This window comes from Embiotoca jacksoni, unplaced genomic scaffold, assembly GCF_022577435.1.
Source record: "Embiotoca jacksoni isolate LCO1_2020_lvr unplaced genomic scaffold, fEmbJac1.0.p SCAF_8, whole genome shotgun sequence".
Classification (NCBI taxonomy): Eukaryota; Metazoa; Chordata; class Actinopteri; family Embiotocidae; genus Embiotoca; species Embiotoca jacksoni.
In genome coordinates this window covers 11,435,331-11,458,026 of record NW_027185436.1, presented here as the reverse complement: position 1 = coordinate 11,458,026, position 22,696 = coordinate 11,435,331, and the positions used below count along the sequence as shown (strand labels likewise).

Genomic DNA, 22,696 nt, shown 5'->3' with positions numbered 1-22,696 from the left:
GCTGTCTATAAAGTGTGAACAGGAAGCGAATGGGACCCATATGGTTTCCCTCTGTCATTCCATCTACATTGAAGACCTGTCTAAAACCTCATTAAAGCCTTACGACACCAGCCATACCTCCACTACTAAAATCAGACAGATGGTTATCAGGCTCTGTGATGAGACACCAGCTGTGCATATGACACAATGGCAGAGATAGTCGATTTTGGGAGGAAAACAAGCAAACAAATGGTGTGTTCACTTTGTATTTTAATATTATGACTCTATTTTGTTACACAATATAAAACAACACATGTACATACAATTAAACAGTAAAACAAAAAGTGGTGCCCCAGCAAAGTTTTTTCAATGTCATGCTTGTTACAGAAATTCTGTATCTGCTAGAAGCATTTCTGTATGTAGACAGTCAGGACTGCTCTAAAGGCCATGTGCCTTAAAGCTTCTACAAGATAATTAAGCTGATATGAATTATAAACCATGCTGTCTGTCTCCACAGATATAATTATGATTATATTGTGCCTTCGGAAAGCTGAAATCTTACACATGACCTCCCAATTCTGACCCACATTCTGGATGTTTTTTACTCATTGTAAACACATTGTCTGTACCTTTCCTGTAAAATTGACCAAAATGCTTATTTTTTAGGAAAGAAAAAGGCGCAAAAAAATTTATGAGGGACAATCAAACAAATCAAAGACTGCTCCTGTTGTGATGTTGTCTGAACTGAGTACAGCACAGTAATGTGCAAAGAGCAGTTGGAAGTTGTAGACTTCATGAGTAGGTATTCAGAGTTCTGTTTCTTGAGCAACATCTGGACCCGAGTTACACGTTTTTGTGACCAGTGTTGCGTGAGCAGAGAGCGCACATAAAATGTTGTGTCTAACTCAGGAAGTGTTTTGAATGGCAATCGAGTTCAAAAGGGGCAAAATTTCAATGTGCAAGAACAAAGAAGGCACATCAAGTCAGGAACGCAACCAGGTAGGTTTTCTTTGACATTCGTGACTGTGAATTCTTCTCCCCAGGGTCAGACTGTCAACACCAAGTTCAACTGTGCGGTTTGGAGGTGTCTAACAGAAAATATTCTGTGCAGACGACCTGAACTCTTGCGCAATGGTACTTGGGTTCTCCGACATGGCAATGTGCATTAAAAACGCATACGTTTCTCGCATGCAACTACACAGTCATTGCTCCCCACCATTCCTACTCACCAGATTTGGCTTCCAGCCACTTCTTTCTGTTCCCCAAAAAATTTGACACAAAATTTCATTAGCACTCTCTGCTAAAGTTTCAGGTATACAGGGAAGTCGCAGATGTGCCCGGACTAATGGCCACAAAGATGTGTGTAATTCAGGTGCTGATGTTGATCAAGCGACGTCATAAGGTTATAGCTTCCCTCTACCCCGTGCACATCATGGTGCCATTTCCCATTCACACACAGCAGTAGCAGCCTCTGAACATTTTGATTTCCCATCATATTACTCATTGTTGCATATGCATCCCAACATTTACCTTTGCAGGAATTCCTTTTGAATACTTCCTGTTTGGTTTAGTACAAAAGATGGCAAATGATTGAAGACTTGGATTTGAGCTGAGGACAGGATAACACCGGGCAACACAATTTTACTTGTTTTTGTCCCACAAACTGATATAGGCAAACCTTTTAGTATTGTTTATGCTCAATTTAAATATTTTTAGAATTTTTCTATCAGGCATGGTTTTTAAGTCGCAGAGTTTACATTACTTCATCAAAAATAAGGGTGTTGTTACACTTAAAATATGTACAAACTTACTTGAAAAAAGTAAATGATTTTCACCAATATTTGGCCTCAGGAATATCCCTCTGTTGTATCCAGCAATAGCTTGCCAACATAAAGGGGATCAACATTCATCGGTACCCCCTTTTCCATGTCCGAGTGAGTATAATAAAACTAAATGCTATGGGTGAACCAAAAAACCCTTTAACATGTTTAGATACAGTGTGAAAAAGTACGTAAATAACCTTTTTTGTTACATGGGAGAAAGTCTTTGTCAACCAGTGTTATTGAACATGAGGAAACAACTTATAGAACTTTTAAAACACGCTGAACTTATACAAGTTTAAAAAAACAAAAAAACTGAAGTTATAAACTGCAAAAGAGAGAAATACTGACCGATATTACTTCATGTTTAAGTTCAGCTGCATGGTACACTAAACTAACCATGAATTCAGGAATGTGCTCATTGTTCAGTATTTGTACAGACTTTCTTGAAATGCTGCTCCTCTTGCCTTCAAATAAGTTTCTTTTATCCTAAGTAACCATTATTATTTGTTAAACTCCAAACAGGGAAATCCAGCCTGTTCATTCTCCGCACAGGATGCAGACTGAGGATAAAGTGCAATAGCCAGTTTAAGGATTTGCAGCTTTTAAAACACAAACTACCAGCACATCTACCTTTTCACAGTGGAAAGTTTGACTTCAGTTTTATGTAGTTAGTTCCGAAAAGATTCATAAATAAGCCTCAGGGTGGCATCAACCTTTCAAAGCTTTAGCTTCCATAAGCCAAACCAAATACTCATTGTAAACTACCAAATCTATTTTTAACTGGGGAAGATGAAAATGCCACATGAATCAGAGCTCAGCCTGTCAGAGCACAGAAGTAGTGATTAATTTAATGAATATGTGGATATGTAATCGGTGTTTTGGATGTGTCACACACACACACACACACACACACACACACACACACACACACACACTCATTAGCACACATACACAGTCAAAATATATATTTCTAGTACAAAGATGTGAAATATGGAATTTCAGAGTCTGAAAATAGCATTTTGCCCTGCAAGGAAGAATGAAAGATTTTAAGAGTAATGAGAGGATGAAGAATGAGATGTAATGCTAGCGCACACACTTGCACACACCTCATGTGTTGTGGCTGGCCATTAGTCAAAGTTGTCACTGCACATACCACCATATCGTTAGTATTGCCTCTGTCAGGTGTACTTGAGTCATTAGTGGGAGAGAATGATGTGGAGGAAATGCTATATTGTAAGAAGATAAAGAAACATCACAATTTGTGTGAGCATTTTTTTTTTTTTTTATTCTTTTGAGGCTGGCCATGTAACGGAGAATGTTCTTTCATTTAGTATCTTTTACCTTGATAAATGCTACAATATAATATGCTGCTGATCCTTGTAGAAACATTCTAGTTACATCACTGTGCAGGTAGAAATAGACAGAAAAGAATCAGTTATCATAATGTATTTTCAGGACAAGAAATAGCTGAATTTTGGATAGAATGACTAGAATATTGTGTAATCACCAGTTATGCAGCTGGCACTTTCCAATAGCCAAGAAATATAGGATACTTTTTACACTGTTGGAAATTCTTCCTCCTTGTTCATTGCAAGTGATCCAGAATTGTGTACTTTGAACAGTTTGGGTTGCACAGAGAACGCCACTACAATGACAAACAGAAGGATTGTTCAGCTGTATTGTTTAGATGAGATTTTTATGCCTCCACCGTGGCGACTGGATGACCATAACTCAAAAATTCATAGGCTAATTATGACAAAATTTCACACAAATGTTTAACAGAATAAAATGAAGAAGTGATCCATCCATCCCTTTTCTCGGGTCGCGGCGGCAGCAGATCGAGCATTCTCGATCCTGAGGCGTTCCCAAGCTGGCTGGGATATATAATCCCTCCAGCGTGTTCCGGGTCCGCCCAGAGGTCTCCTGCCAGTTGGGCGTGCCCGGAAAACCTCCAGTGGGAGGCGCCCAGGAGGCATCCTGATCAGATGCCCGAGACACCTCAGCTGACTCCTTTCAACGCAAAGGACTAGCGGCTCTACTCCGAGCTCCCTCCTGATAACCGAGCTCCTTACCCGATCTCTAAGGCTGAGCCTGGCCAGCCTGCAGAGGAAACTCATTTCAGCTGCTTGTAACCGCAATCTTGTTCTTTCGGTCACTACCCAGAGCTCATGACCATAGGTGAGGGTGAAAACGTAGACCGACCGATAAATTAAAACCGTCGCCTTTCAACTCAGCTCCCTCTTCACCAAAACAATCCGGTGCAGTGCCTGCCCCAATTTGCCTGTCGAGCTCCCGCTCCGTCCCACCCTCACTCGTGAACAAGACCGAGAGATACTTCAACTCCTTCATTGGGGGCAGACACCCCGTCCCCACCCGGAGGGAGCAATCCACTGGTTTCCGGCAGACGTTCCCTGAGGCCAACCGAAAGTCCTTCTCCATGGCTTCCCCGAACTCCTCCCACACCTGAGTTTTGCAGCCGCAGCCCTTCTGGCCTCCCGGTACCTCTCAGCTGCTTCAGGAGTCGCCTGAGCCAGCCAGACCCGAAAGGCCTCCTTCTTTAGCTTGACAGCTTCCCTCATCCCCTGTGTCCACCACAGAGTTCTCGGGTTGCCATCACGACAGGCACCGATGACCTTACGACCACAGCTCCTCGTGGCCGTGTCCACAACGGAGGCTTTGAACATGGTGCCCAACCTCCCACGGGGTGTGTGAGAAGTTCTTCTGGAGGACAGGGGCCTCTGCCAGACGATCCGAGTTCACCCTCACTACATGTTTGGGTTTGCCAGGTCTTTCCAGCCCACTCCAACGCCAACTGATCCAACTCATCACCAGCTGGTGATCAGTTGACAGCTCTGCTCCTTTCTTCACCCGAGTGTCCAAGACACACGGCCGCAGGTGACCCTCTCGTTCTCCGGGGAAAACTCCAACACGGCAGTGAAATTTAGAAGATATGGCATTTTACATTCATAAGGTCATGGGTCAACTTTATTGTGACATCATGATGTTCCGCAAAAACACATTTCTGGCCATTATTCAAGGGGAGAATGTGAACACATTTTATAGTTATACAGTTACATCGTTAACATATTAGTTTGGAAACTGAATTTGTGGTTTTTATAATTTCTTTTTAAAAGTTTATCAAGAATGTCAGATCCAGCTTGAACCAACTTCAGATGCAAATATTTTTTTTCAGTTACGTTTGTAAATCTTTGATGGGTAAAGAATTTCTGTTTCTGTATCTGTTTTGACTAGTTGCTTGACATGGATTTTTAGCTGGGCTCAACTCATTCATAACATTAATTTGCCCTGTGCCTTTGCAGTATCAAATTCAGGACATACTGTATACAGGCAATCGATGCATTTCTGCTGCAGTGCATCCCATTAAATTTAGTATTTACCTCTTAGTTTATTCAGTATTATACCAAGACTTGTTTTAATGATTTTTCTCATGCTCTATTTCCAGTTCTACATGGTCTTGATGAGCTGGAACTATGACTTTAATTTTATACATAACTTTTTGCATGCATCAAAAATATAAAGTCAAAATTTGTGACCTGTCTTGGTGCTAGCATCACATCAATATTTAATTTCAGTTATTCTTTGTCACTGGCTGACTGCCTGCCACAAATGTGTATCTGGCATCTACAGTCTATATGCGCTGAGATATTTTTCAGTCAAGGGCAATGTGACAGAAAAGTTGTGTGTGTGTGTGTGTGTGTGTGTGTGTGTGTGTGTGTGTGTGTGTGTCTGCGTGCGTGTGTATACGTGTGTGTGTGTTTGTGTGTGTGAATGTACAGGGAGGAAGGTAAGTATTAAGCTGTCCAAATGTCGAGAGTGTGTAATTAAAGTTAACCTGAGTGCTGTCAATAGTTGATGACTACCACTGCGAGCAGTGGGTTTTTTCATATTCAGGTATAATTACGAACCATAGGGCTCCTCGGCAGGTGCGTGTGTCTTCGTGTACTTGTGCGTGTGTGTGTCCACAGGTGTGTGTGCCTACAGGTGTGACTTGTATCCACCATAAGACATACACCAGGTTGAACTATAGGAAACAGTAACAGGGGATAAAGATCTCCTCACTATCATTCGGGTTCTTCTCAGAAATGCCTCAGATGCTTTCAGCATCACACAGAATCAGTTTCTGTGTGAGCCTGTAAATTGACTATCTCTGTGAATTTGTGAGGTTGTATTGTCGTGCACCTGCTGTGCTTGCCTCCTTATCCTCCTGCTGTGTCTATAATGAAAAGCTAAATGGCCTGGGTTAGCAATGATTAAAGATGGACGGCTATCTAGGAGGGGACGGTGAAAACAGCAGTCGGGAAATGACAGTTTGAGGTAAATGACAGCTCTGCTATGTTTAGGATAAATGGATTGTGCAGCTATATTCAGCCTTAGACATCAATTATTAAAAAAAAAAAAAAAAAAAAATGAAAAGACAAATCCCCAGTAACTGAGATTCCTCTGCAGCAGTGGTAGAGCAACTTTCTAACTAGGTGACATGATTCAACCGTTTCCCATTTCAGATCTAAATTTCTACAACTGGGATCCATTACCTGTTCATATTAGCAAGGGTGCCTCCACGACTTAGCTCTTAATTATTAGCAATTCATTAAAGAACAAGATTGTTATGGCTATATATCTGAAATTACCTATGATATGTTGGAAATCACCCATGTGTCTGTCATTGCTCTTCATTTTGTGGAGAAGCAGTATAATAACAACTGCAAGCCATCATATATATGTGTGTGTGTGTGTGTGTGTGTGTGTGTGTGTGTGTGTCTGTCACTGTCTGCATTTGCATGGAGATAATATAACATTTACTGTATGTCCTTGCAATATTAGCTGATATTCATGCAAGAATGTCTGTACATGAGTGATATTGTGACACGTCTAACCGTTTGACAGTGTTCTGATAACAGATGGGTGAATGGGTCATTTGTTATGAGCATCTCTCTGTTATACTGTGAACCTGTCAGTTGTGTTACATAATAAGGGGAAAGGCCACATTTTGGGTGTGTAATTGTGTGTTACATGTTACATTTTGTTTTCCTTCACCATCATTCAGTTGTTTCCCATATATATGATGTGTGAAGTGCGTCTGGTGATCTCTGGTGATTCCCTGACTTCTCATGTTGTACCAAAACACTTTTAATATTACTTGGTTTTCAATCAAATACTGCGCTATGCCTTGGTATCACTTTACAGAGCTGCTAGCATGGTTGAAGACTACTTTTGTCATGTACATATGCATGGAAACTAAAACTCTCCTCTCGTCGTTTCCTCTCCTCTTCTCTTCTCTTCTCTTCTCTTCTCTTCTCTTCTCTTCTCTTCTCTTCTCTTCTCTTCTCTTCTCTTCTCTTCTCTTCTCTTCTCTTCTCTTCTCCTCTCCTCTCCTCTCCTCTCCTCTCCTCTCCCCTCCCTGTAGGATTCTCCTCCACCCAACAGTTACAATGTGACTCAGACACTTGAGAAGGTTAATGGCCACTCTTACCAAGAACCCCGAGGTGAAGGAGCTAAGAAACGACAGAGCTGCTTCCTCTCTGCTGCACTGCGAGAAAATATCTTCCTACGATATGACCCCAGCGTGCCAGGTGATGTACACACTGAACAACATTACATAAAGAGTGATCTGTCTGTCTGTGCGTCCGTTTGTCCCTTTTTTCTTCTCAGTGTTTTTGAACATTTTGAAACTGTACAACTCCCCCCTTTCACCCTCATGCAGTCCAATTAGCTCCATCTCTGTGGGCCTCTAACCTAATATTTACCTCAGTTACACTCCCATTGAAAAATGTTGCTTCAAAATTGATAGATTCATGACTTACTTGGATAATTTATGACTAGCCCCATTTCACCAAGGGACTCAACCCATGAGGCACCCCAAACCGTTTAACCAAAATCCAATTTGCATATAAATAGATTTGGACTGTTTGCAGAAGTGTTTCTTCTTTGTACAAGAACACACACACACACTGAAGCAGCAAATATGCAGACACAAACAGATGGACACACATGCACGCGTAGACACACACATACAATCTATTTTGTCCATTATTGAATTTGCATTTATGAACAGCCCTACAGTATGTGGAACATTAGGGAACATTATATTCCCCATCAAGCTGGGTCTGCTGAGATCACATTTCTGATGATAGTAAGAGCATTTAACTATTCATTGTTGTTGAAGCACACGTACATAAATTAAAGACTGTGCCACTCATAATGCTCTGTGACATTAGCAATTGCTCAAGGTGTTTTTATTGTGCAGTTACAATTTTTTTCGTTGGCTCATGTTTGTTTGTAACTTTGAATGTCACCCTTTGTTTGTGTAATCATAAGTTGATTGCGTTTAGTCGTTGGGCCAGCCGAGCACCTACTGCTTTCTTACGGTAAAACCGTGTTGGGCTGGTGATGAATTCCTCCTCTGTATTTGTCTTATCATAACTCTAAATGCAATGAATCTGATCCAAAGCCGAGGGGTCCATCAAACCATTTCAAAATCGATTGTAAAAGTTGTTTCCATAATTGCTGAAAATTTTGGGTTTTCAGTTAGAGTTTTAAATATAAAGGGTTTATAGAAGCAATGTTGTGTAATGGATAAACCCCTGAGGCTTATTTTCTTCCTTTTGAGGCCTTTCTCTGAAATTAGTGTGAAGGTTCCCTCCCTAAGTGGAAATTGCTTTGTACAGTTTTTTCTCCTGAAAAACTGAGTATACTATATTCAGTGCATCCGGAAAGTATTCACTGCGCTTCATTTTTTTCCACATTTTGTTATGTTACAGCCTTATTCCAAAATGGATTAAATTAATTTTTTTCCCTCAAAATTCTATACACAATACCCCATAATGATAACGTGAAAAAAGTTTTTTTTTGACATTTTTGCAAATCTATTAAAAAAGAAAATGAAAAAAAAAATTACATGTACATACAGTAAGTATTCACAGCCTTTGCCATGACACTCAAAATTGAGATCAGGTTCATCCTGTTTCCACTGATCATCCTTGAGACGTTTCCACAACTTGATTAGAGTCCACCTGTGGTAAATTCAGTTGATTGGACATGATTTGGAAAGGCACACACCATCTATATAAGGTCCCACAGTTGACAGTGCATGTCAGAGCACAAACCAAGCCATGAAGTCCAAAGAATTGTCTGTAGACCTCCGAGACAGGATTGTATCGAGGCACAGATCTGGGGAAGGGTACAAAAAAAAAATTCTGCAGCATTGAAGGTCCCAATGAGCACAGTGGCCTCCATCATCCATAAATGGAAGAAGTTTGGAACCACCAGGACTCTTCCTAGAGTTGGCCGCCCGGCCAAACTGAGCAATCAGGGGAGAAGGGCCTTAGTCAGGGAGGTGACCAAGAACCCAATGGTCACTCTGACAGAGCTCCAGCGTTGCTCTGTGAAGAGAGGAGAACCTTCCAGAAGGACAACCATCTCTGCAGCACTCTACCAAGCAGGCCTGTATGGTAGAGTGGCCAGACGGAAGCCACTCCTCAGTAAAAGTCTCATGACAGCCCGCCTGGAGTTTGCCAAAAGGCACCTGAAGGACTCTCAGACCATGAGAAACTAAATTCTCTGGTCTGATGAAACAAAGATTGAACTCTTTGGCCTGAATGCCAAGCGTCATGTCTGGAGGAAACCAGGCACCGCTCATCACCTGGCCAATACCATCTCTACAGTGAAGCATGGTGGTGGCAGCATCATGCTGTGGGGATGTTTTTCAGCGGCAGGAACTGGAAGACTAGTCAGGATGGAGGGAAAGATGAATGCAGCAATGTACAGAGACATCCTTGATGAAAACCTTCTCCAGAGCGCTCCGGAGAAGACTGGGGCGAAGGTTCATCTTCCAACAAGACAACGACCCGAAGCACACAGCCAAGATAACAAAGGAGTGTCTTCAGGACAACTTTGTGAATGTCTTTGAGTGGCCCAGCCAGAGCCCAGACTTGAACCCGATTGAACATCTCTGGAGAGATCTGAAAATGGCTGTGCACCGACGCTCCCCATTCAACCTGATGGAGCTTGAGAGGTCCTGCAAAGAAGAATGGGAGAAACTGCCCAAGAATAGGTGCCAAGCTTGTAGCATCATACTCAAAAAGACTTGAGGCCGTAATTTCTGCCAAAGGTGCTTCAACAAAGAATTGAGCAAAGACTGTGAATACTTATGTACGTGTTATATTTCCGTTCTTTATTTTTAATAGATTTGCAAACATTTTAAACAAGCTTTTTTCACTTTGTCATTATGGGGTATTGTGTGTAGAATTTTGAGGAAAAAAAATGAATTTAATCCATTTTGGAATAAGGCTGTAACATAGCAAAATGTGGAAAAAGTGAAGCGCTGTGAATACTTTCCGGATGCACTGTATATTTGTGGTATTTCTTAATGTGTTTGTATGTGCATGGATATCTGTACAGCAGCCACTGAAAGCACCTCAGAGCAGTTTTTCATTGACCTATACAGAGTGAACTCTATATAATGTCTGGGTGCCAGGCAGTAAAGCACAAACGGCCTGATTTACTAAAGGTTTGTGTGTGTAAAATCCTGTGCAAACTCCACACCACCTGCAAAAAAATGTCCAAGCTGATCTACTAACGACGTGCAGTAAGGATTGCGTCTTCCAAATGTGTAATTGAACACACGTTGATTTTGCGTGTTTTCCTGAATACATATGTAATATTGGGCATTTCCACTTTAACGTGCAAAGTACTGGGACAGGAAATATAAATACATAAATTTAGCACCCACAATGATATTTACTAAATAGAAGAAGTGATTGTTGTGTATTTTAGTACGACTGAAAGGAACGTATTAATCAGATGCGCACATTAGGGGAGACGGCTGCTCTTATCGTGGTGAGAAGCAGACGCAGGAAACTAAAGAATACGTAGAGAACGTGATTTTCCACCTCTGTAGAAGTTTTTAATGCCGGAGGCATGAATTATTTAGACATATCGTCTGTCCAGCAATGACACACACAAATACCTCATTTAAATAGAGTGATTTGCAACTTATATCAAAGAAGCAATTACTCTCTGTAAATCACCTGCAAAACAGGTGCAAAATATATGTGCAAACCTTTGGAATAAACACGCAATTTAATACCCTTTATTTGAGATCTTAGTAAATCAGGCCCAAATGAAGCAGTATGTCTGCATCACATTGTATGCTTGTGGGTATATGCTAGCCTTTCCTGACTCAGCTCAATATAAAATTCTGTAGTTTGAAGCTTAGCTTTTGTCTGTGTTCATTAGGCCCCGGCCAGTACAACCCCAGCGTGAAATCCTTCTCAAAGATGACTCTGATCTCCTCCAGAGAGAATCGATTCAAGGACTCCATGAACACCAACCCTGGACCTGCCACTTATCAGGTAATGATGCTGTTATGATTACATGTCAGTCCTGTAAAACATTCCTACTTCCTACTAAACTTCAATTATATATGACGACAACATTCAGCATTAGCAAGTTGAAGGACATACAGTAAGTGTATTTACAGCATGTATATCCCTGGATTTTAAGGTGTCTCTAGGTAACTAAAAATGAGAGTGTGCTGAGATGTATGTGTACACAGATGTTGCTTTCACAGTTTGTGTGTCTGGTGTCTGTACAAGATGCAGTACACTGTATGTCTGGCACTGCTTATGTTGTAATCCTCTAAGAATCTATCATATTTTTCTGTGACCATGAGCTGTGCAGAATGAATTGATTGCTTTGTAAAAAAAAAAAAAAAAAAAAAATCCAAAGCTTTTGACCTGTCTCCACCAACAACACGAGGCTGAATGATACGGTTTCCTGCTCGAGACAGCTTTTCACTTTGTGGGAGAGTTTGTTCCTAATTGACCTGCCTGGGTGAATTAAACTGGGAAAAGTGTAAAGTTGCAGCCACCATAGACTGCTGACAGGGACAAATGCACGTTGTGGTTGAAGCATGATTTACCTGTAATGAAACCTAATCAGAGTCTAATCTGTCTGCTTTATTTGAGTGTGTTTTAATTGGAATTACATCTTTGGATTTCAGCTGCTGGTGCTGTGTGTGTCTGAGGTGATTGAAAGAGCTAATGTTGCTTCCAGTCTCTGCTGACTTTGACTGGTGAACATCAAAGACAAAAACCTCAGTTTGATTCAAGCCTCACTACACAGTTCGTTGTCATGTTCATGTCCATGGGTGTAATGTTATCACGGAGCTCTTTTTTTTTCTCTTTTTCTCTGTCTGCCTGTCTCCCGGTCTGCCTGCTGTCTCTGAGTAGATTCATTTCTGTTGTCTTCTCCTCCCCAGTTCACTGTCTGTCTCTCTTCTCACTGCTTCGCCTGTTTCCACCTCTATGTCCCTCCTTTCTCATTCTCCCTGATATATTTTGATTATTTAGCTATGTAAATGTGGTTTGGGTGTCACAACCAATTTGCTTCAATTATACAGTGTGTGTTGTTGTCCTGGGTTGTCCTTTGATCCATTTGCTGCTCGTCACACCGATGAAGATTATTTTAAAGATGCTTCATTTTTACGACGGAATTGCTGACCTTTAAAATAGTGTGAGAAATAATTCGCTGTAATTTACTGCAAATGGTTATACAGTTTGATTTTGCTGAAAAGGCTTTGCTCTTTGCAGGAGCTCTCAAATAACACATGCTTAATGAGGATTCTGATGGGGAAACTAAAGAAGCCTTAATAAACCCCAAAACACTGAATTTCAGTTGACTCTAAATTTTCAAAATATTTTACATCATGAGACTTCAAGTTATCCTTTTGTGTCTGAACCAGTGATGGTCTGGGCCTGTCAGCGTCCAGAGGAGGACCTACTGGCAGTTACGGGTGTGGTTTAGGTGTGACGACAGCAAGAAGCACAGCCAACTGTGACCTGATTGGTTGAAGTTAGCATGTGCCAGATAGCGATAGACAGATGGTTCTTCCAACTGTGTTCTAAGTATTCTTTTTAAAATACTTGCCCTCTTCCAAAAAAAAAAATCTGATTACAAAATCTCAACATCAGGGAAACAATGTAGTGGTGGCTGAGATAACTGAGTGTATCAGCACAGTAGGGGTGAGAACTGTCGGCTTTTTGGAAGTTTTTATGAGACTTTAATATTTGTAACCCCCGTGTACACCCTATAATGACTACATTATGATTGGATGATGCTTGTTGTTCTGGGTTTTGTACCCTCATGGTTGAAATGCACTTATTGTAAGTCGCTTTGGATAAAAGCGTCAGCTAAATGTAATGTAATGAGTCTGGCTTTTCTAAATATGTAAAATAGCAACTTCCTCCTTTTCGATGTAAATTGCATCATAACTTAGCAAGGGGTGCATTTGTGTGTCCACCCACGTACAATTGCACGTGAGAGTTCATTTTCTCACAGGATTTTATTCATTTTAATGTTACTTAGCTAAAAACATGAGCTTGAGAGGTCCTGCAAAGAAGAATGGTAGAAACTGCCCAAAAATAGGTGCCAAGCTTGTAGCATCATACTCAACAAGACTTGACCTAGGTACAATTGCATGAGAGTTCATTTTCTCACAGGATTTTATTCATTTTAATGTTACTTAGCTAAAAACATGAGAAAGCAAATACAATCACAGTTACTATAGTAACTATATATATATATATATACATACTGTGTAAGTAGTAAACCTCAGTAATTTAAGCAGAATGCATTGCATATATTTTTCATATACTGTGCAAAAGTGCTGCATGTATATTGACACATTTTCATTTATCAGTTTTTATTCAAAGCATAGCAAACAGAAAAAAGCTAAATCAAATCAGGATTTGGTGTAACAACCCTTTGTCTTTAAAACAGCATCAGTTTTCAAGGTATTTGTCAGGGAGGTTGTTCCAGTCATCTTGGAGAACTTGGCACAGCTCTTCTGTCGATTCAGACAGTCAATTGTTTCTGGAGAACCTAGTGTTCTTGTTGTCACTAAATATAGCTTTTTTTTTTTATGACTTTTTGATTTATGGTTGTAGACTGGGGGTGGGTGTCATGCCGTGTGAGGGATTTGGCCAGAGTCAGGCACCTCCCTGATAGTTAGAATCGGAGACATCAAGGTGCCTAAACTTTTGCACTGTACTGTACATTTCTCTAACTTCTAACTTGTGGATGGATGCTTGTGGATGTGCTTCTATCACTGCTCTCTCTGACCTCCTCTGCCTCTCACGCTGTCTCTCTGCTCCATTTCTTTCTTTTACAAGGGAAACTGTAGCTGTGGGAATTTTTCCACTGACAGCAGCTAGTAAAATTGTTGAAGTATCTAATATGATCCTCCTCTCCTCTCCTCTCCTCTCCTCTCCTCTCCTCTCCTCTCCTCTCCTCTCCTCTCCTCTCCTCTCCTCTCCTCTCCTCTCCTCTCCTCTCCCCTCCCGTCCCGTCCCGTCCCGTCCCCTCCCGTCCTTTCCCTTCCCCTCCCCTCGTTTTAGATTTCAAGTAAAATCGTCCATTTTGACTCATCAAGTGTTTGTGTGGAGCCACTTTAGTCATTGCAGAGAGAGTTAATGTTGGCAGATAATTGGCAAAAATTTGTTGGAGTGTGGTTACATGATTAGATCTTTAAAACCAGACTTTTTTTTAATGGAATTAATGATGCCACCTACTGTAAACCTGAATTTCAGATCTGTAGATAAAGCCCTAGGTTCTGCTCCACTGGCTGGTCAGACGCTCTTTGTGTGGAGTTTGCTTGTGTTTCCTGTCCCTATATTAGATTCATCTTAGTTTCTTTCTACAGTCCAAAGACATGCAAGTTTGACAGTAAATGGTAACCACCAAGTGGTCAGAGACAACCGTCACTAAAATCATCACTCATGGGTAATTGTGGACAACTTGAGCGACAGCTATTTTTTTATTCACTGGACTTCATCGTGAAATGGTGACCTGCAAAACCACGCTGTGGTCAGTTGAGGAGATGCAGACATTCCTTCATCTGAATGCCAATGAAGGGATCCAACAAGTGTGTGTGTCACGACGAAGATGACGTCGCAGTAGTTTCATGTGGCGTTGCGATAGTGGTCATCTACACTGAGGAGGTACTATCCTCATTGGAAAACAAAATCCCCAAAAGTCCCTGCTACTGAAATGAGTAGAATAGAGTTGAGCCGGTCCCATGCAGTAGAGACACTGCATAAGACTGGCTACTGTTCCAGTGTGCTGAATGTGAGTTTGAAGAGTCCCCAGTCCCCCTCATCTGCATGAGCACATATTCAGTACATAATAGCTCAATGGAGAAACATACGTTGCAACCCCTCCTACACATCTAAACTGAGCTGGCGATGCTTCTGAAACTACAAATGGCAGAAATGTCTTTGGCAATTTATGACTAAAGGGATATTCCAGTGTTTGGGGGGGTTCCACTCCTCCGGTTTGTACTGCAGGCTTTCTGTCATAAATTTATGTCTCAAGCTGAAATGGAGATTCTCCATGACATCTGTTGCAGGAAGCCATACGAACATATTTCCTGTGATTGGATGAAAGACCAGATGTTCACGTGGAGCTCATTCATATGCACAGTATAATTAGCTCCATACACTAATATAAAACATGCTGTGATTTCATGTCCCATCGATTGATGCGTCGCATTGTGAGTGAGCCATCGTGTGGCTCAGTTTAGATTTAGTAAGTTCACATCTTTTTTTTTTTTTTTTTCCTTCCATTGTAACGCATGCTTAGGCGCTCTCCTCAGTGATTAGCTGAGTGACTGTGAATCTATATGACACCACGGGCCTTACAGAGTTAAAGATGGTATGAAGTGGTGCAGAGAGGAGGAGAAAGAATAGAGAGTGGAGGATAAGCAGGCAGAGCGCCGGGTGATCGTGACGAGAGAGCGATGCAGAGAGGCAGGGAGTGGTGAGAGAAACGGTGAGACGGTGTCGAAGAGGTGGCGGAAATGCGTGGAGGACGAGAAAAAGTGAGACAGCCAGCAGCAAATTGAGTTGCTGAAGAGGGTTGTTAAATTCAACAGCTGAAAATGTGTTCTGAGCGTCTGCAGTCGGAAGCAGACGGTCGTGTAATGGAACAGTTGCTATTTCAGCATCAGCGTGTGTGCATGTGCATTCATCCATATATGTGCGTGGTGTCACAAAGCTGTCTACTTGAGCGGCATTAGTCCACAGTGAGGGTTCATTTAGTGTTCCCATTAAATGCACCGTGTGCGGTACCTGCTTCTGGAAAGTAGGCTTGATTGCCTTTCTCACACACGACACTGTTCTTATTGGTTGGGCTTAATTTAACAGAGACAGCAGTGTGAATGGAACGGGTGAATATAAAAAGACACAGGGAGCAGACGTCGAGCAGAAACAAATAATTAAATGCTGTGATCTTTGCAGAGATATATAAGCCTGCCAAATACAAAGAAGTTTATTTGACATTTATTATGAGTTAGAACAGAAGGGGTCCTTAAAAGAGCTGACATTTCATCAGACATTTGTAACGGTGCGCTGTTTATGCCTTCACGTGGGCTTTCTCGGTGTGAGTCTTCATACTTCTACTTTTAATCCCCGCTGTTCCATAAAAGTGGCTATCATTGCACTTGCCATCTTTATTGTAGAGACTGTAAACACAGGCAGTGCTCTTCTATTACAGTGAATACAGTGTTCCTGGAATGTTCTTTTAGGCCTGTAAGCTACCACAGTTCAGACAGCTAAATCAAATCACTAATGCACATATGCAATGCACCTTTTTCAACTCGGCGCCCTGAAGTCATCAGCGCTCACTCTCTTGCCTCATGCCTGGAGCACACTGCTCACCTGAGAGTCATGCTGTCACTTGCTGATTTTCTCAGAGCATTTTAGAAGCCTGAACCTCAACCTCAACATCCACCTCAACATGTCCACTGTGTTTACGTTCCCCAGGGTGGTAAATAATTATTGTCAGTGACATGGTCAGAGCCGAGAAGTCAAACACTGATGCTGCCTACATTCACATTACAGTTGAATCTGAACTTGTTGGCTGACTGAACTGATGAAATCCAACTGATCTCAAACGCTTAAAATGACCTACTGTGTGTTGCTGTGTTGCTTTCACGCAACCTAATGACGATCCCTTTTTAGTACCAAAGCCTGAGCTAGTGTGATGTTGTTCTGTGACGGGAGAATTTCCGTGGATGGCTGGGAGATGTGATTGACATCCCATCTCATCATTTCATTTTAACCGCAATCTGTCTCTAAACATGTTTTTTTTTTTTTATCAAGCCAAACCCTTATTTAATATCAACTGGTTATGTTTGAAGGCACTGATGAACAAAGTTACTTGTAGCTATACGGACTGGGTCTGTTTAGTGATTTGTGAATTCGTGGGCATGTTTGTATGCGATAAAGGCATTGCTTTGTGTCTAGTCAATGTGCAAATTCCTGCATGCACCTATAGAAAATCAGCCTCCTTTGTTTTGCCTGGCATGTGTATACTGTGTGCACATATGGAGCCTGTATTGCTTTTCTGCGTGTGACAGGTGCTGTGTGTGTGTGTGTGTGTGTGTGTGTGTGTGTGTGTGTGTGTGTGTGTGTGTGTGTTATGGGAAAAACTTTGCATCCAGCCCTCCGTCCTCTGTGCTCGCGTGCACACTTGTATATGTCTGCATACATATTGAGTAACATAATCATCCCCACCAGTCACCAACCCGCAGAAATCCCTTCTCCCTTCTCTACCTCTTTGACCCGGTGAAACATCCCGTAATCTCCCTCATCATTGCCATGCCGATGGTGTCGTCACTTCCAAGGGATCTTCCCCATCCCCTCGACCTCCTGTGTAACCCCGAGGGTGACCTGGAGTTGAACCTGCAACCCTTTTCCCATTGGGATCAATACTGAGATCTGAGCAGCCCCGGCAGTGTGCCTAAATCCTGCTGAGGCACCTCTGGCATACTGATGCGTGCATGTGTGCTGGGAGGTTGGGGGGAGGTAGTGTGTGTGTGTGTGTGGGGGGGGGGGGGGGGCTTTTATACACACAAGAGGTAGGCTACTCAGGCAGTACTTGGGTGGGAAGGATGATAAGTTAACTGTGTGTACATGCAGCATCCGTATGCATGTATGTCTGCATCTTTGCCTCTGTGTGTGTGTGTGTGAGAGAGAGAGAGAGAGAGAGAGAGAGAGAGAAAGAAAGATAGGGAACTTCTTCTGTTTTCCTACATTTTATGGTGAGGTGATTTTAAGGTCAGACTTTGAAGTTCATGCAGTGTTTTTCTTTTTTTTACAATGTAGGATTTTTTCATGTTCCCCGTGGTAAAACCTGGGTCTGACAGACTCATAATTCATGTGAGTTGTTGTGTGTCAGGCTTGTGAATTCAACCTCAATGACCTCTCTCTCTCTCGAAGCACATCAGGAAGAGTTGAGCCCTGCTCTTAGGTGATCACTTAGCATAGTCAGACCTGACATTAGCATGCGTCCTGGGTGAACAAACAAGTACATCAAACACGTGAAAACATATAGAAACGTAAGGAGAGAGGAGTTGAAGGCACAGAAATCAGCCTTGCTCACCAGAGCCTCATTTTAATGTGACACCAATAAAAAACTGATTATGTATCTCATGTTTGTAAATGCCTGAACACTCAAGGATGTAACTGACCACCTAAACCGTCAGCTGCAACCCGATCATGTCGATTCCGGCTCCGATTATTTCATTATTCCAGCGGGTTTGAGCGGGTTGCTGTGGCTAAATGAACAATAAAACTAACTCTATTGCTTATTTAGTAGGCGACCCTTCACACCTGTCCTTTGATCTATGCAACACACCGGACGCATGCCAGTTCCAGGTGTGAACAGGCTCACTGTTGTTTAATCCTCTACATGTATTTTTTTCTGAGCTATTTTTTAAGTTAAAGTTAATCAATTCAATAGTATATATAAAAAGGGTCACGGAGGGAGGGGGGGGGGGGGGGGGCTGGAGCCTATCCCAGCTCACTTTGGGCGAAGGCAGGGTGCACCCTGGACAGGTCGGCTGGCAATACATCTTAGTGAAAATAATATGCTTTACCCAATACTTTGACATAATAGTTAGGTGAACGACATTGAGGTGATGTAAGGGGAGCAAACACATTGTGGGAACCTTTTTTTTTTTTTTTTTTTTTTTTTGTGTTTCCATTTCTTGGGAGACATTGTAAAGCCTTTGGTGAGCAGGCTCACACACTGTACACAGTTTCTATGACGTTTCTTTAGACTATTAAATGCAGTAAAAACCAAAGTGATTGGTGGAAAACACCGGGAACAGTTGATTAACTCCTGTTTTAAGGGGGGGGGGGGGGATTGTATTAATTAAATAAATCATCACATTTACTTATCCATGTATTCTTTTGTGTTTGCGTCCTTCTTTATTTTGTCTACATTGCACACATTTCACACAACCATAGAGTATTGCTTTTAAGTTCCATCAACCTTCATCATCTCTCATCCCTGTTTGTGTCTCTGCCAGTTGAGTCCAGGCATTATGAACACAGTGCTGAAGGGCACCTTCAACGTGACGCTCAACAACCCTCTGAGTCCCTGCTGTTCCTCCTGTGTGGACACTGGGTGTCTAACAGCCCACAAGACCAACGCTGTCACACCCAACGCCTCCATCGCCACCAGCCCTTCTTAGAGCTTTTTGTGGGTCAAAGTTTAGAGGTGAAAGGTGAGTAGGGTAAACGGTCAGCCTTAAGGTCATCACATTTCAATTCATAGTCTGGGGAAAGCTGATTTCTCAGGACTATTCATGGTTACATCCATTCCTGTTGAATGTATAATAGATAATTAGGGAGCTTATTTTCAATTATTAAATTGTAATTTTACTAAGTTTATGAATTAAATAAAGGGAAATGGGGTGAGCTCTAGCTATTGCAATGGTAATGTGTATTGGAACTCAAAATAAACTTGAGGAGGATTTCTAAACAGGCTAGATAAAGACAATAATCCCTGAAAAATGTCATAGGTTGTTTGAGTGTCTCTCTGTTTGAATTACATTGTTTCTACTCCCAGTTAACCAACGTAGCCTGTCCAATCGGTTCATTTTAGCGTGTGTGTGTGTGTGTGTGTGTGTGTGTGTGTGTGTGTCTAAGCTCAAAATTTATATATATATAAATAGCAGCACAGAGTCGATCCCTAGAGCTGTTGTTTCTGGTAATAGTCTTCAGTTTTTCAAGAGTTAGAAATTGCCCTCACAGGAAATTTCACAGTTGATTGGCTAATTCGAACAGCTAATAACTTGTGACTTTTTCAACCTAAAATTTAACAGACCTTTTCTTTTTTACTTTTTTCTGTTTTAGGCACCAGTTTGGAAGAAGAAGACTGGTCTTTATTGTGTGTTAAGTCAAATAGGTACAGTGAGCCTTGTATCTACAGCTGATTGTTCCTTCATTGTTTATTTCCAGTAATGACAAGTTTGACACCCTGATTTAGCTGTTTTTATGGATCAGTTCCCTCTTTATAAACCCCTTTGTTAATCAATAACAATTAAAAAGCCATTAATCTGAATATTGCCTCGAGTCTTTCCATACTATGTTGCTCTTTAAAAGGACATCTTGTCCACAGGGAACGTTGTTTTCATACAGCAGCAATCAAAAGATCCAATCTGACATAAAGGAGACAAAGTGGTGGGACGATTTTTCTGGTTGCATTGCCTGATAAGAGGACAGCTGGGTAAACAGTGGCACGGGATTACGTGCCTTGAGCCCGATTTGAACTCGCACAGGATGCGTCTTAGCTTCCTGAGGCCGTGGTTGTCAGAAATCATGTTTTATTTAATGCCAACAAACCAGTGCATGCGATATCCGTGATAACTACTAAAGAAACAGTTGTTAAAGTCATATAAAAAACAGGTTCCAATTTTCTGCCACACTGATATGCTTTACTCATACATCAAATTAGCCTCGCTATTTGTTTCAAACACATGCACCGATCAGCCAAAACATTAAACACCACTGGCGGGTAAAGTTATAAAACAACAGCCCAGCTGTAAATCCTCCCTCCGTAAGGATTACAAGTTGTTGTTGATATATTTTGGAGACTGTAATTTGTGGTGCTGTTGAACTGTACTCAGTTCGAATACTTAGGTGTTCCTAACATTTTATCATCCTAGATCTTTTAAGGGACCAAATATTAGGGATGCCCTCTCAGTATAGCCCAGTGCAGTTCAACAGCGCCACAAATAACACGTCTTCATTCAAATAAAACAACACCTCTCACTCGGATTCACCAATGGTTTTAATGTTTTGGCTGATTAGCGTATATGTCGCATAACTTTTAAACCCAAAGAAGCAACTGCATGTACATCCTCCTCCTGAATCTACACACAACGTTTAGTTTGTGGTAGCTCATCTGTTGTCATGGAGTTATTTGGTGCTGTAGACTTGGTTTCACTGAACATCCAGAGATGATGTGTGGCTGCAGCGTTAGTATGAAATATTAAGTGTACAGTGCTCTGATACTTTCAAACTCCTGTAGGCTGGAGAATCAAGAAGAGCGTTGAAAGTTGTGTGGAGTAGTGGTGGGGGAAACTATACCTTATCTGCTGATTTCTTGGCAACCGCACAGTGAAGACTGTTTGCCAGCCAAAAATAAAAATCCGGCACATAACGTCTCTCAACTTCTCCTTTTTACTCTTCAATTTTTGTAAACAAACAAGCTATAATGTGGTAATGAGCCTTGCTTTGGCATGATGAAACTTTTGCCTCACTGTAAAATGGGATGTGTCTTTTTACTTGTACTGTACCTTTATTTATCTCGTACGTTCGACTGAGTGGGCTCACACAGAACAGCTCTGGTCAAACACAAGGGCACACCTTGTTTTTCTGTGATTCAGAGGTCGCAGAAATCTTAAGATACACCACAGAGCAGTGGCGACACGTTCTTTTTCAAATCAAGGACGGTGATATATTTGTTGGAAAGTCCATCACGTTGAAAGGTAGAAAAAAGAGGGAATAAAAGTTACTCCAGCAATATATATATGTGAAAACGGATGAAAGATGAAGTGAAATAAGTTCCTGACCTCATATCTGTAGAGATGGTTGGCTGTGATGAGGTGATGCAGGCGGTTCACGGTGTCAAACCACTCATACTGGCTGTTCCAACTGAAAAGTGTAGATTTATGCTGCTTTTCTCCGCTGATCACTCACCATAAATCAGCTGTTCGTGGCTGCCTGTGAATGTGTGTGTTCTCAATCCTTAAACACAAAGAAAGGGAGGAAGGCTGCAACAACAAGAACCTGCAGAAGACGCACACATTACACTGTGCAGGTAGAGGCTTGTTGTCAAGATACAGTTCAGTCGTTTGATTTGAAGTAACCTTTCCACTGAATGACTCAACCCACCCACTCCCCCCTCTCCTGTGTGGGATGCCTCGTTGTCCTGCAGTGTTCAAAATGTCTCTCTGAACATTCAGAGGAGCAGTTTCGACAGAGTACCGTGTCTCTGATTGTTCCTGTGGGCCTTTTAGCCTAATGAGGTGTTTACCCCCTATCATTATTCAGCTGGGAGCGGAGCAGAGGGGGGGCGGGGGGGGGGGGGGGGGGGTTGGTGAGAAGTAAAACTGAGACAGAAGAAAGTAAAAAAAAAAAAAGGGGATGAGGTGAGTGAAAAAGAGACAAGTGGAAGAGGGAGAAAAAAAAAAGAGAGATTGTATACGGGCAAACGAACAATGAGCGAGTTGAAAGAAAGCAAGAGGCAGAGGAAGAAAAAAAAAAAAAAAGTAGAGTGGATGGGGAAAGAGCCTGGTGTTATTTATGCCTCTCTCGGCACTCGTTTTTACCTTCTTTTTTTTTTTTTTCTTTCCCTGCGAGCTGTTTTACATCGGCGATCTAATTAAATCAAATAAATCACAGTGCGCACGCACACCCAAGTACGCACACACACGGCCACAACAGCCGCTCCTGATCCTCGGATTGCGAGCATCTCCTTCCCCTACCCCCTCCGCACAAGATTGAATAAATCTCGATTATGGT

General features: G+C 41.8%; 1 protein-coding gene across 1 annotated transcript in view; it reads left to right on the top strand.

Moving 5' to 3' along the window:
- stpg2 (sperm-tail PG-rich repeat containing 2) overlaps window positions 1-20,225 on the top strand; it is a 58,686-nt gene extending 38,461 nt beyond the window's left edge. Inside the window, exons 11-14 of the mRNA XM_069178323.1 lie at window positions 7,228-7,393; window positions 11,058-11,173; window positions 19,195-19,392; window positions 20,024-20,225. Coding sequence (XP_069034424.1) covers window positions 7,228-7,393; window positions 11,058-11,173; window positions 19,195-19,359 — 447 coding nt within the window. The 3' untranslated portion in view covers window positions 19,360-19,392; window positions 20,024-20,225. The remainder of the gene's footprint in view (window positions 1-7,227; window positions 7,394-11,057; window positions 11,174-19,194; window positions 19,393-20,023) is intronic.
- Window positions 20,226-22,696: the final 2,471 nt, after the last annotated feature.